This window comes from Podarcis gaigeae, assembly GCF_964106915.1.
Source record: "Podarcis gaigeae genome assembly, chromosome: 13".
NCBI lineage: Eukaryota > Metazoa > Chordata > Lepidosauria > Squamata > Lacertidae > Podarcis > Podarcis gaigeae.
Window position 1 is genome coordinate 10,368,930 of NC_139689.1, and position 14,261 is coordinate 10,383,190.

At 48.5% G+C, this 14,261-nt stretch overlaps 1 protein-coding gene across 1 annotated transcript; it reads left to right on the forward strand.

Annotated features, from left to right (window-relative positions):
* Positions 1 to 1,266: 1,266 nt before the first annotated feature.
* On the forward strand, positions 1,267 to 2,247 carry LOC310830737 (olfactory receptor 6M1-like; the record flags this gene model as incomplete). Its single annotated transcript, XM_083710565.1, has 1 exon — positions 1,267 to 2,247. The coding sequence occupies one exon, from the start codon at positions 1,267 to 1,269 to the stop codon at positions 2,245 to 2,247; it is 981 nt and encodes a 326-aa protein (XP_083566691.1).
* Between the last annotated feature and the right edge of the window lie 12,014 nt (positions 2,248 to 14,261).

The window sequence follows — 14,261 nt, forward strand, 5'->3', positions numbered from 1 at the left end:
AAGTTGTAAACCACATACTGCGAATCTTCAACTCCCAATATCCCCTGATGTTGATTATGCTGATGGGCCAGCAAGATTTGGGAATTCTTCAGCATCTAGATGGTGACAAATTAACCACCCTGGTCTAAAGCGTCTAACATTTTGCCTACCAACTCTTAATTGTTTGCAACCATTTTTCCTTTGGGAAGCTCTCAATGAAATACAGAAAATGAAGACTTATGGGAATTTGAGTTAGAAACCACCAAAGAAGTCACCTCATCACATAGATATCCTATAGATACCAGGGACAAAGAATGGTGAGAATGAATGCCTTCTCTTGCTATTATTCCGTGCCCCCACCTCCTGCTTTTTACTTTTACTAAAAGCAGCACACAAACATCATCAAAACTCTCATAGACGTGCTCTGAAATCTGCGTTGTTGCTCCTAAGGCTGCATCGAAGAACACAACTTTTCTGTTTTGGCATTTGCTTTGATTTCTGTTATTAGATTTTGTTTTGTTTTTTAGAATACAATTACCAGGAGTGTACAATGTTCATTACGTGATGGGATGAGATTTATGCGCTCTACTTTTTTATTTAACACATTTTAAAATGGCCTTTTCTTCATATCTTTCCAGGCAGAAGAGAGGAAACACAAGTGGTAAGTTCAGTACTTAGTGGACTGTATCCAATATTAATTATACTCAGACTCGGCTCATTGCGATTAATGAGCATGACTAAGCAAGGTCCTTTAATTTCAACAGGTCTACTGTGAGTAAAATTTGTTAGGCTACAGCTTAATGTTTCCCTCCTGCAGCCTCTGACCTGTCACACTGCAGACTAATACAGAACTATTTATGTATTTATTATTCAGGGTATTTCTATGCCATCCCACAACTAAGGTTATCTGGGCAGTGTACATAAAAAATAAATTACGTAGGTCGATCAATCCATAGATACTAGAGCACAGTAAAATTAAACACAAGCTAGCCTTTAAAATACTAAAGCTGGAAACTCAAAATCATTTTTAAAAAATGAACCCTAGATACGTTTATATCCCTCTCTCATAAAAGTAGAACATCTATTATAACCCCATTAGATGGGGACATCTAATAGAGAAGACAAAACAAAGTCCTTGTTCATCCCCCCCCCCACTCTTTTCTCTATACTTCTGTATCGAAGTATCATCTGTGCTTGAGATATTTATCTCCTGAGTACATTGAGTTAAGGGCATTTACTTAACGAGTACACATTGAAATCAGTTTATGTTTTTTAGGTACCTCCCAAATGTACAAAAACAACCAAACCACAAGCAAAGTCAATGAATTCATCTTGCTGGGCTTCTCGGTAGACTGGCAGGTGGATATTGTTTTCTTTGTGGTGCTCCTTTTGGTCTACATGTTGACCATCACTGGCAACGTGGTCATCATTACTGCAACATGGGTTGACCACCGACTCCACAGCCCCATGTATTTCTTTCTCTGTAACCTGTCCTTCCTGGATGCCATGGTGGCCACAGCCATTGCTCCCAAGATGATGAAGGACTTTTTATCAAAGAAGAAGGCCATATCCGTATCTGGCTGTATCGCTCAGTGTTATTTCTACTTCTTTCTTGGCACCACTGAATTCATCCTCTTGGCTGTCATGTCCTTGGACAGGTATGTTGCTATCTGCAATCCACTCCGCTATTCCGTCATAATGAATATACGCTTGACAATCCAGCTAATGCTTCTCTCCTGGTTTGGGGGCTTCTTTTCAGTCCTTTCGCCAATCATCATTATTTCTAAGCTACCTTTTTGTGGTCCTAACATAATTGACCACTTCTTCTGTGACATTGAGCCATTGATAAGACTTTCCTGTGCTGACACTGCCCTCCTGGAGATGATTGAGTTCTCCCTTTCGACCATTGTGCTCTTGAGCTCTCTGATGCTGACAGTGGTATCCTACCTGTATATCATCACCACCATCCTCCGCATCCCATCTACGACAGGTAGGAAAAAGGCATTCTCCACTTGTGCTTCCCATATCACGGTGGCCTCTGTCTTCTATGGAAGTGCTATCTTTATGTACATCGTGCCCAACAAAGGCTTTTCCTTTGGCCTCAAGAAAGCTGTGACCCTCCAGACCTGTATTGTCACCCACTTGCTCAATCCATTCATCTATACCCTGAGGAATCAGCAGGTCAAGGAGGTGCTAAAAGACACTGTGTCCAGACTCCCATGCACCACAAAGAAGCTGAAGACAAGCTTTCCAAGGAAGGAAGGGTAATCATCAGTGCCGGATACAGCTTAGGACCCCACTCTCTTGGGGGGGCCACCAAAATTCACTATTAATATACTTCTTCTGAATTGTATTTCAGTTCAAAAATTACTTTGATAAAATACATATTTTGTTATGTGCAAATGGCTTTAGATACTTATTGATGTTTAGTCGTTTAGTCATGTCCGACTCTTCGTCACCCCATGGACCAGAGCACGCCAGGCACTCCTATCTTCCTTTTTTTTAAAAAAAATACTATTTATTAAGGTTTTGAAAGATTACAAAATTAAAAAGAAAAAAAGAAAAAGAGAGCAAAAACACAGAAAAATAAAAACAATTAAGAGGGGAAAAAACACAAATCAATCTTTCCATAACTTATCTTTCATCTGCTTATTTCCTTGACCTCCTCACACCTCCCTTTTTTTGTATTCTAGTTCAATTAGCTATTTCAGCAAATCCTTTCCATCTTTGTTTTTATCTTAATAATTTATCTTAATATAATGTAACTTTACATTCTCACTATTTTTTCTTAATCTTTTATAACATTTCTGCTAAAACCACGTAACTTCATTCCAGCATCCTTCTAACATTCCTTAATTTTACAATGTTTCTGTAAATAAACTTTAAATTTCTTCCAGTCTTCTTCCACCGACTCTTCTCCCTGGTCTCGGATTCTGCCAGTTATTTCCGCCAGTTCCATGTAGTCCATCACCTTCATCTGCCATTCTTCCCAGGTGGGTAGATCTTGTGTCTTCCAATACTTTGCAATAAGTATTCTTGCTGCTGTTGTAGCATACATAAAAAAAATTCTGTCCTTCTTTGACCATGCCCAGGAGAAAGGCCTCTGGTTTCTTCAGAAAGGTATATTTAAATACCTTTTTCATTTCATTATAGATCATCTCCCAAAAAGTCTTAATCCTTGGGTAAAATCTCTCACTGCCTCCATTTCTTCCCCTTCTATTTGCCAGGAGGTGATGGGACCAGTGGCCATGATCTTCATTTTTTTGATGTTGAGCTTCAGACCATATTTTGCGCTCGCCTCTTTCACCCTCATTAAAAGGTTCTTTAATTCCTCTTCACTTTCTGCCATCAAGGTTGTATCATTTGCATATCTGAGGTTGTTGATATTTCTTCCTGCGATCTTAATTCTGGCTTGGGATTCATCCAGCCCAACCTTTTGCATGATGAATTCTGCATATAAGTTAAACAAGCAGGGAGACAATATACAGCCTTGCCGTACTCCTTTCCCAATTTTGAACCAATCAGTTGTTCCATATCCAGTTCTAACCGTAGCTTCTTGTCCCACATAGAGATTTCTCAGGAGACAGATGAGATGATCAGGCACTCCCATTTCTTTAAGAACTTGCCATAGTTTGCTGTGGTCGACACAGTCAAAGGCTTTTGCATAGTCAATGAAGCAAAAGTAGATGTCTTTCTGGAGCTCTCTAGCTTTCTCCATAATCCAGCGCATGTTTGCAATTTGGTCTTTGGTTCCTCTGCCCCTTCGAAATCCAGCTTGCACTTCTGGGAGTTCTTGGTCCACATACTGCTTAAGCCTGCCTTGTAGAATTTTAAGCATAACCAAGAACTTAACAAATGATGAAAAAGAGAGGTTTCAAAGTGAAACTGGATTAATGGTGGCAAAAAAAGTGAAATATTTGGGGATTAATATGACATCTAAGAATGTGAATTTATTTAAAGATAACTATGACAAATGTTGGACAGAGGTAAAGAAAGATCTAGAAATATGGTCAAATTTGAAACTTTCCTTGTTAGGTCGAATTGCTGTAATTAAGATGAATGTATTGCCTAGAATGCTATTTTTGTTTCAGACATTACAGATTGTGGACAAAGTGGACTGTTTCAAGAAGTGGCAGAAAGATATATCTAAATTTGTCTGGCAGGGCAAAAAGCCCAGAATAAAATTTAAGATATTAACTGATGCAAAAGATAGAGGGGGGGTTGCCCTGCCGGACTTAAGACTGTACTATGAATCGGCAGCTTTCTGCTGGTTGAAAGACTGGCTACTTCTTGAGAATACAGACATTTTGGATTTGGAAGGATTTGATAATAGATTCGGTTGGCATGCATATATATGGTATGACAAGGTAAAAATTCACAAAGGATTTAAAAACCATATTGTCAGGAAAGCATTATATAGTGTTTGAATTCGATATAAGGATTTGTTGGAAAATAAAACCCCTAGGTGGCTGTCACCAATAGAAGCCAAGGAAGTGAAAAAACCTAATATGGAATCCAAATGGCCAAAATACTGTGAAATCCTAGAGCAAGAGAGTGGAAAAATTAAATTACAGAGTTTTGAGAAAATAAAGTCTAAAGTACGAGATTGGCTTCATTATCATCAAATAATGGAGGTGTTCAAACAAGACAGGAAAATTGGCTTCCAGATGGAGAGATCAAAACTAGAAACAGAGCTGTTAGAACCCAATACTAAGAACTTATCAAGAATGTACGACTTGCTGTTGAAATGGAATACATTGGATGAGACAGTTAAATCAGCCATGATTAAGTGGGCACAAGACATTGGTCATGACATTATGTTTGCGGATTGGGAACAGTTATGGACCACCGGTATAAAATTTACGGCATGTAATGCCTTAAGAGAAAATATTATGAAAATGATTTACAGGTGGTACATGACCCCAACCAAGCTCGCAAAAATCTATCATTTGCCCAATAATAAATGCTGGAAATGTAATGAAACTGAAGGAACTTTTTACCACCTTTGGTGGACCTGCCCGAAGATTAAAGCCTTTTGGGAAATGATTTATAATGAAATTAAGAAGGTACTTAAATGTACTTTTCATAAGAAACCAGAGGCATTTCTCCTGGGCATGGTCGGCCAATTGGTATCAAAGAAGGATAGGACGTTTTTTATGTATGCTACCACAGCAGCAAGGATCCTCTTAGCAAAGTATTGGAAGACACAAGAACTACCCACACTGGAAGAATGGCAGACAAAGGTGATCGACTACATGGGACTAGCAGAGATGACCGGCAGAATCCGTGACCAAGAAAAAGAGACGGTAGAAGAAGATTGGAAGAAATTTAAAGTATATCTTAAAAATTGTTGTAAAATTGAAGAATGCTAAAATGTCAGGGGAAAGGAAAATATAGAATTACAGCTGTAACTGATTAAGTGTTAGAAGAAGTTTAAAAAGAAAATAAGTAATTAATTAATTGGTCTGAATAGTTGCTGAAGAAATTTTAAAACAAGGATGCAGAAAAGGGGAGGTAAGGGGAAGTCCGAGAAGTAAGGTTATGAAAAAAAGTTTTTGAAATTATACATGTTTATATGTTTTCGTTTGTTTATGTGAGTGTGTTGTTTTGATTTTTATTTGTGTTTGAAAACCAATAAAAATTATTATAAAAAAAAAGAATTTTAAGCATAACCTTGCTAGCGTGTGAAATGAGTGCAATTGTGCGGTAGTTAGAGCATTCTTTGACACTGCCCTTCTTGGGGATTGGGATGTAGACTGATCATCTCCAATCCTCTGGCCACTGCTGAGTTTTCCAAATTCGCTGGCATATTTTCCAAATTTGCTGGCCCTTCATTGATCACTGCCTTGCCATGGCGAAGGGGCTTGAATAACTCAGAGAAGCTATGAGCTATGCCATGCAGGGCCACCCAGGATGGACAGGTCATAGTGGAGAGTTTTGACCAAATGTGATCCACCTGGAGCAGGAACCGGCAAACCACTCCAGTATCCCTGCCAAGAAAACTCCATGGACATAGATACCTATTAGGTCCATAAATTACCATATAGCATATATTCAACACACAAAAACAGCGACAATTTGTTGTTGACAAAGGACAGCTGGACATATAAAGGGACCCATTGCCTTCAGTAGCTTAGGGCCTCATCAAACCTAATTCCAGCCCTGATAACCATCGCTGTTCAGTGGAGGATGAAAGAGACAACACTCAGACAATTGGAGACAGCATCCTCCTTCTGCCCAATAGCCTACTAGAACCCGTGTATCCTTCTTTCCTTCCTTCTTTTCCCCTGTTACATTCCTGAGTTTGAAAAACATATTGAAACTTTCCTTACATCCAGGAAACATAGGAACTTTTAAAACATTCCCATTGTCCGGAGCTCATCCTAGTCTCGAGTAGGACCCTGGCAGAGACACAGGCCCAACTGGAATGTTCCCTCCCTCCTGGTCAATCATTCAGGAGCTTCAAAGGTGTGCTGGTCCCGGGGGAAGGTACCGTGGGTGTAAGCAGAGTCCACACGAAGAGGGGCGAGGTCCAAGACGGGGAGCCGGGCGGGGAACAGGTACGCTGGAACAGGAGGCCGAGCTGGGAACTGGAACACCGGATAGTCAGGAACAGGAGGCCAAGCACGGATCAGGAACACAGGAAGGTCCAAAGCCAACAACGACGTTGCTCCCGCAACCTGGGGCCAGGCTGACTGGGCTTTTATCCTCTTCTAAGGCCGGGGGCGGTCCCGGCCCCCAGGAGCCCTGCCTCCTCTGGCCTTAAGGCGAGCACTCCTCCTGGGGGCAACCAGTTCCCTTCGCCTCTCTGCCCTAAGCCTCTGCAGATCAGGAGAGGCCGAAGGGTTACTGGGCCCTGGAGGAGGCTCACCTGTGGCCACTGAGTCGTCAAGCCCCTCTGGGGCCAGAAGGGCTTCACCTGGGGCCAGCTCCTGATGCTCTGTCACAGGTGCAGGCTCTTCAGCATCTAGGCCTTGCCCCAGTTCAGCCGGCCCTGGAGGCGGGGACTCCTGTGCAGGCTGGGATTCCTCTGGTTCATCCTCTGAATCGGAATCCCAGGCCATCACACCACCCCCCCTCCCAGCCCCCCCCCTCAACCGAGGGTCCGGACCCGGCTTGCCGGGGTACGTCGCATGGAACTCTCGGAGGCAGGCAGGTGCGTGGACGTTGGCCGCTGGTTCCCAGGAACGGTCCTCCGGTCTGTACCCCTTCCAGTCAATGAGATACTGCAGCTTTCCCCTGCGGTATCGGGAGTCCAGGATGCGTTCCACCTCATACTCAGGCTCTCCCTGAACCAACACTGGCTGCGGACGGGGACGGTTCGGGTGGAACTCGTCGGGTGGGGCCACCGGACTCAGCAGGGACCTGTGGAAGACCGGGTGAACCTTCAGGGTTGCGGGTAACCGGAGACGGAATGCTACAGGAGAGACTTGGTCCACGATAGGGAACGGGCCGGTGAAGCGGGCGTCCAACTTCCGCGAAGGTCGAGAGGGGTGGAGGTGGCGAGTGGAGAGCCAAACCAGGTCACCGACGCGAAGTTCTGGCCCCACCTGGCGGTGGCGGTCGGCCTGGGCTTTGTACGCTTCCTTGGCCTGGTGCAGTTGCTCCACCAAAAGCTGTTGCTGGGACTGGAGCTCTTGAAGCCACTCCATCACCGCCAGGACCGCGGATGCCGGCAGCACATCTGGAAACAGCCGTGGATGATAACCGTAACTGGCCTGGAACGGGGTCTGCTGGGTGGACGCATTCATCGCGTTGTTGTAGGCGAACTCCGCCAATGCCAGGTGGTCGACCCAGTCATCCTGCTGGTAGCTGCAGTAACACCGGAGGTACTGCTCCAGCACCGCGTTCGCCCGTTCCGTCTGGCCATCGGTCTGTGGGTGGTAGGCTGACGAGAGGCAGACCTCTGTCCCGAGGGTCTGGTGTAATGCTCGCCAGAACCGGGATGTGAACTGAACGCCCCGGTCGGACACCACGCGCTCTGGTAGGCCATGCAGGCGGAAGACATGCTGAAGGTACAGCTGAGCGGTTTCCTTGGCTGTGGGTACAGATGGGCAGGGGGTGCAGTGCACCATCTTGGTGAAATGGTCGGAGAACACTAGAAGGCAGGTACAGCCACGAGACGGGGGTAAGTCCACTACAAAGTCCAACGAAACCGTGTGCCAAGGGCGCGGTGGAACTGGCAATGGCTGAAGTAGGCCGGGGGGTCGCCCGGTAGGACCCTTGGCGCGCCGGCAGACATCACAACCAGCAACGTAGCGAGCCATGTCAGCCTTCAGGCGGGGCCACCAAAACTCACGACTGACCAGATGGGTGGTCCAATACCGTCCAAAGTGCCCCGCTGCTGGGGCATCATGGGCCATCCGGAGAACCTCCAGCCGCAGTGGCCCTGGCGGGATGTACAGACGGCCGTGGTGCAGCAGAAGGCCCTGATGCAGGACCAGCCCCGGATACTGTGGGCTGGACCCTTCAGCCAGCTCCCGGAGTCGTTCCTGGGCCCAAGCGTCGACCCGCTGCTGTTCCCGCACCCGAGCCTGCAGTGGTTCCGCCTCCTGGGTGGCCAGGAACACAGCTGGAGGTAGGATCGTGGTGGGTTCTGCTGGCTGTACCGTGTCTGCGTTGTCTTCAGGTTTCCGGGACAGGGCATCCGCCATCTGGTTCTGAGAGCTAGGGATATAGCGGATCCGGAACTGGAACCGGGAAAAGAACAACGCCCACCGGATCTGTCTTTGGTTCAGCTTACGGGTGGTCTGGAGGTACTCCAGGTTCCGGTGGTCGGTTCTCACCTCCACCGGATGTCGTGCCCCCTCAAGATGGTGGCGCCAGACCTCAAAGGCCACCTTGATGGCCAGTAGTTCCCGCTCCCACACAGTATAGTTACGCTCCGCTGGTAGGAGCTGGCGGGAATAGAAGGCACAGGGCAAGAGTGGCGCTTCAGGTCCATTCTGTTGAGACAAGACGGCACCAAGAGCCGTACTGGAGGCGTCGGTCTCCACCACAAAGGGTCGAGAGGGGTCAGGATGTTGTAAGATCGGCGCCCTCTGGAAACAGGCCTTCAACCCCTGGAACGCCTCCTCTGCCTCCTCGTCCCAGGAAAACGGCATCTTTGGGCGCAGTAGCCGGGTCAACGGGGTGGTGCGATGAGCATAATCTGCGATGAAGGTCCGGTAGTAGTTGGCGAACCCCAGGAAACGCTGTAGGTCCTTGCGGTTCCGGGGTGCCGCCCATTCTCGAACCGCTGCCACCTTCCCAGGGTCCATCTGCACCCCATCTGGAGAGAGCCGGTGACCAAGGAAGTCCACAGTCCGCTGATGGAACTCGCACTTGCTGAGCTTTGCGTACAAACGGTGCTCACGCAAGCGCTGCAGCACGGTCCGGACATGTCCTTCATGGCGAGCCGGGTCACGGGAGTAAACCAGTATGTCATCCAAGTACACCACCACGTACTTGTCTAACAAATCCTGGAACACGTGGTTGATGTAGCGTTGGAACACAGCAGGCGTGTTGCACAAACCGAAAGGCATAACCAAGTATTCGAACTGCCCGTACCGGGTCCCAAACGCTGTCTTCCACTCATCCCCGGCTCGGATCCGAATCAAGTTGTAGGCCCCCCGGAGGTCCAGCTTGGTGAACACCTGTGCCCCTTGCACCCGCTCCAGCAACTCCGAAATAAGGGGCAAGGGGTACCGGTCTGGGATGGTGATTTTGTTCAGGGCTCGGTAATCATGGCAAGGACGGAGTTCCCCACATTTCTTCTTAACAAAGAGCACTGGTGCCGCAGTAGGCGAGGTGGAAGGCCTAATGAACCCACGCTCCAGGTTCTTGCGCAAGAAGTCCTGCAAAGCCTCGCGCTCTGGCTCTGTTAGAGAGTATAAGCGACTCACCGGTAGAGGCGCTCCGGGCTGGAGGTCTATGCCGCAGTCAAAAGACCGATGCGGCGGCAGCTGGTCTGCCCCCCATTCCTCAAACACGTCTTGGTAGTCCCGGTACACGGCTGGGAGCGTGGGTGCTGCCTCCTCCGTGGGTGCGGCCGCTAGCATCTGCGACTGAGCATGGGAACATGGATCTGGGAAGTGCACGGTCCGTTTGGCCCAGTCAATCTGAACGTTGTGAGCCTCTAGCCAGTCCATTCCGAGCACCAGGGGGAACCGGGGCATGGAGGCAATGTCCAAGGTTCGCACCTCCCGGTGCTGCTGGAGACACAGGACCAAGGGCTGGGTCTCCCGAGTGACGGCACCCGAACGCAGGAGCCGTCCGTCAATTGCCTCCACCTGTACCGGTTCTGGCTTGTTCTGAAGTGGCACCTGATGATGAGCGGCAAAGGCAGCGTCCATATAGGAGCGGGTTGCCCCCGAATCTACCAAAGCGTGGGTAAGAATCCAGGGCCCACCTGGAGGGTAGAGACGCACCGGTACCATGAGATGTCGCAATTCTACTGGTGAGGGCCCTTCTTGCATGGTTTGGGACCCCACGTTGCTAGGGCCTTCGGCTACCGAGGTTGGCGGTTTCCCTGCGACTGGTAGCTTCTCGGGACAGGAACGGGCGTAATGTCCACCCCCACCGCAGTAAAGGCACAGGTTCCCCTCCCGACGCCGCGACTTCTCCGAGGGGGAGAGCCGAGGCCGCGCAGCCCCGAGCGGCGTTGGCTCGACTGGCAACTCGGCTGTGGGCGTGGACCTGCTGGGAAGGACTGGCGCTAGGAGCCGGGAGTGCTGGCGGTCCCGGGCCTGGCGACGGTCCTCCAACCGATCGTCTATCTGCAGGCTCCGCTGAATGAGGGTATCCAGTGTGGTGGGACGATCCATCATGGCCAACTGGTCCAGTATCTCGTCCGACAGTCCCTCAAGATACTGGTCCCGTAGTGCAGAGTCATTCCAAGACAAGTCTTGTGCCAACAGCCGAAATTCTGTGGCGTAGGCGGCGGCTGTGGACTTGTCCTGTCTCAACCGACGAATCGCCCGATTGGCTTGGCTCTCCTTCAGTGGGTTACCAAACGCAGTCTCTAAGTGGTTACAAAACCCCACATAGTCCGTTAGCAAAGGAGAGTCTTGCCGGAGCAGTGGCAAAGCCCACTTGGCCGCCTGGTCCTTTAACAAACTGATTAAAAAATGCACCTTGGTGCGGTCGTCAGGGAAGTTCCGGGCTCGCCCCTGAATGTACAACTTGGCCTGGGCGAGGAACATGGGAAAACTGGCCTGGGTCCCATCAAATTTCTCTGGCAAGGCCACTGGGTACTTGCCTGGAGCTAGGGCGTCGGCCCCAGGATCTGGAAAGGCTTCCAACCGCTGCTGAAGCGCCGCAACCACATCGCTTAGCTGCTGAACGGTGTGGGTCAAGGCCTGGTTTTCCTGGGCCAATGCCACCAGCACAGCCGCCTGGTCAGCCATGGCCTCTGGCTCTTCCCGAACGCACCCCAACGAAGGGGGAGTGCGGGTGTGGCGGGAGCAAACTGTGCTGGTCCCGGGGGAAGGTACCGTGGGTGTAAGCAGAGTCCACACGAAGAGGGGCGAGGTCCAAGACGGGGAGCCGGGCGGGGAACAGGTACGCTGGAACAGGAGGCCGAGCTGGGAACTGGAACACCGGATAGTCAGGAACAGGAGGCCAAGCAGGGATCAGGAACACCGGATAGTCAGGAACAGGAGGCCAAGCAGGGATCAGGAACACCGGATAGTCAGGAACAGGAGGCCAAGCAGGGATCAGGAACACAGGAAGGTCCAAAGCCAACAACGACGTTGCTCCCGCAACCTGGGGCCAGGCTGACTGGGCTTTTATCCTCTTCTAAGGCCGGGGGCGGTCCCGGCCCCCAGGAGCCCCGCCTCCTCTGGCCTTAAGGCGAGCACTCCTCCTGGGGGCAACCAGTTCCCTTCGCCTCTCTGCCCTAAGCCTCTGCAGATCAGGAGAGGCCGAAGGGTTACTGGGCCCTGGAGGAGGCTCACCTGTGGCCACTGAGTCGTCAAGCCCCTCTGGGGCCAGAAGGGCTTCACCTGGGGCCAGCTCCTGATGCTCTGTCACAGGTGCAGGCTCTTCAGCATCTAGGCCTTGCCCCAGTTCAGCTGGCCCTGGAGGCGGGGACTCCTGTGCAGGCTGGGATTCCTCTGGTTCATCCTCTGAATCGGAATCCCAGGCCATCACAAAAGGCTTTCTTCTGCCTGAGCATCACAGCGACCGATGCCAACAGGCATCAGCACGCTTAGGGATCCGCAGATTCTTCACAGCTTCCGTAACAGAGCTCAGCAACTCAGCATTTTGGCTAATCTACTTTAAGTACATATAAACACACACGGAGCACTGCAACATGGCTCCCTCTCTCTCTAGCATCAGACAGTAAAGGGGGGGGGACAAAGGACAATAGTCCCACTTCACGGAACGCAGTAACACAAACATCCTGTCTCCGTCACTTCCACTCTGTGGAGTCAAAACATACACCGTCATGTGATAGACAAAAACCCCATGACTGCAATCATGGAGCAGGACTTCCAACACCCAGATGTTTTGAGAATTCTATTTCAAACATTCAATTTACAAATGGTAGTTTTAGTTTTTTGAAGCCTACTGCATAATAAGTCAATGTGTAATAGAAGGAAGAGCCACTTCATCAGCTTTCCTGAGAAATGCTCTCTATCTCCCTCAACTATCACTTGGCAGCAGACATTCCGTAAGGCTACAAGAGATGGAGGGAGGCAGGGTCACTCCATTGACTCAGCCAAGAAACATGCAACTTTTGGGCCCTCCTCTTTTCCAGCTATTTCCATTCCAGCTGATTGTTATAAGGACTTTGTATCTAAGAACTAGTGGCTGATTGTCCTTTCCTCATTCTCCCTCTCAGTGTTTGTGTGTTGTAACTTTTAGACTGTAAGTCTGAGGGCAATGACTATCTTATTTGGCTGAATCGTGGGTTTAAATTTTTTCAAAGAAATAAACAATAAATATGGCAAGTCATTTCTATTATTGACTAATTTCATTAATTTTGCATGTTATAAAAGCCGTTTTAAAACATTTATGTGTTATTCTGTTGCCTATATTGAAGATTGCAGGGTTAGGAATAAAATCATAGTTGAAAAGTGTCATGAGGGGGAAAAAAATCACTTCAGAAGGTCTGTTTTCCAGGTGGGGAATTTATCAAAAATAAAAAGACATACACAATTTCAAAGAAAAAACCCCAGAAGATTAGAGCATCATAATACCACTGCCACAGGATCAACCTTGCAGGAAAGAAAGGTATATTCATAGTACAAACATACAGGGTTTATACAATGGTACCTTGGGTTACAGATGCTTCAGATTACAGACGCTTCAGGTTACAGACTCCACTAACCCAGAAATAGTACCTTGGGTTAAGAACTTTGCTTCAGGATGAGAACAGAAATGGCGGCGGCATGGCAGCAGTGGGAGGCCCCATTAGCTAAAGTGGCACCTCATGTTAAGAACAATTTCAGGTTAAGAATGGACCTTCAGAGCAAATTAAGTTCTTAACCAGAGGTACCACTGTATATATGTTTTCTGCTGCCAGGAAAGTTCCCTGGCTTTATTTACATATTAATAAATCAACTCCCAACAATCCCAACAATCAACTCCCAATACTTTACAAAGAAACACATCTAGGAACATTTGTAAGATTAATTACCAAAGGGATATATGAGGAGCATTTGAATTTCCTAGCTGATTGATTCAGCCTCTTGCAGGGCCAGATTTAGGTTTGATGAGGCCCTAAGTTACTAAAGGTAATGGGGCCCTTTATATGTCCAGCTGTCCTTTGTCAACAACAAATTGCCGCTGTTTTTTGTGTTGAATAGTATATGGTAATTTACGGACCTAATATGTATCTAAGGCCATTTGCACTTAACAAAATACAGTGGTGCCTCGCAAGACGAAATTAATTCGTTCCGCAAGTTTTTTCGTCTTGCGAGTTTTTCGTCTTGCGAAGCACGGTTTCCCATAGGAATGCATTGAAAATCAATCAATGCGTTCCTAAGGAAACCGCCTTCAGTCCAGGTCCGGGGACAGTCTGTCCCCCGACCTCTTCTGAAGGCTGGGGGGGGACAAGGGCTTTTCTTCCCACCCCCAGCATTTTAAAAAAACCCGGGACAGCAGAGGACTTCTCCGCTGTCCCGGGGTTTTTTAAAATGCTGGCGGGCGGCCAGGACCTCTTCTGAAGGCCGGCGGGGAGCGAAAGTCTTTGCTCCCCCCCCACCGCCTGCCTTCAAAAGCCGTCCGGGAAAGCGGAGAAAGCGCTGCGTTTCTTTGCTCTCCCGGGAAGGCAGGCAGGGGGGAGCAAAGACTTT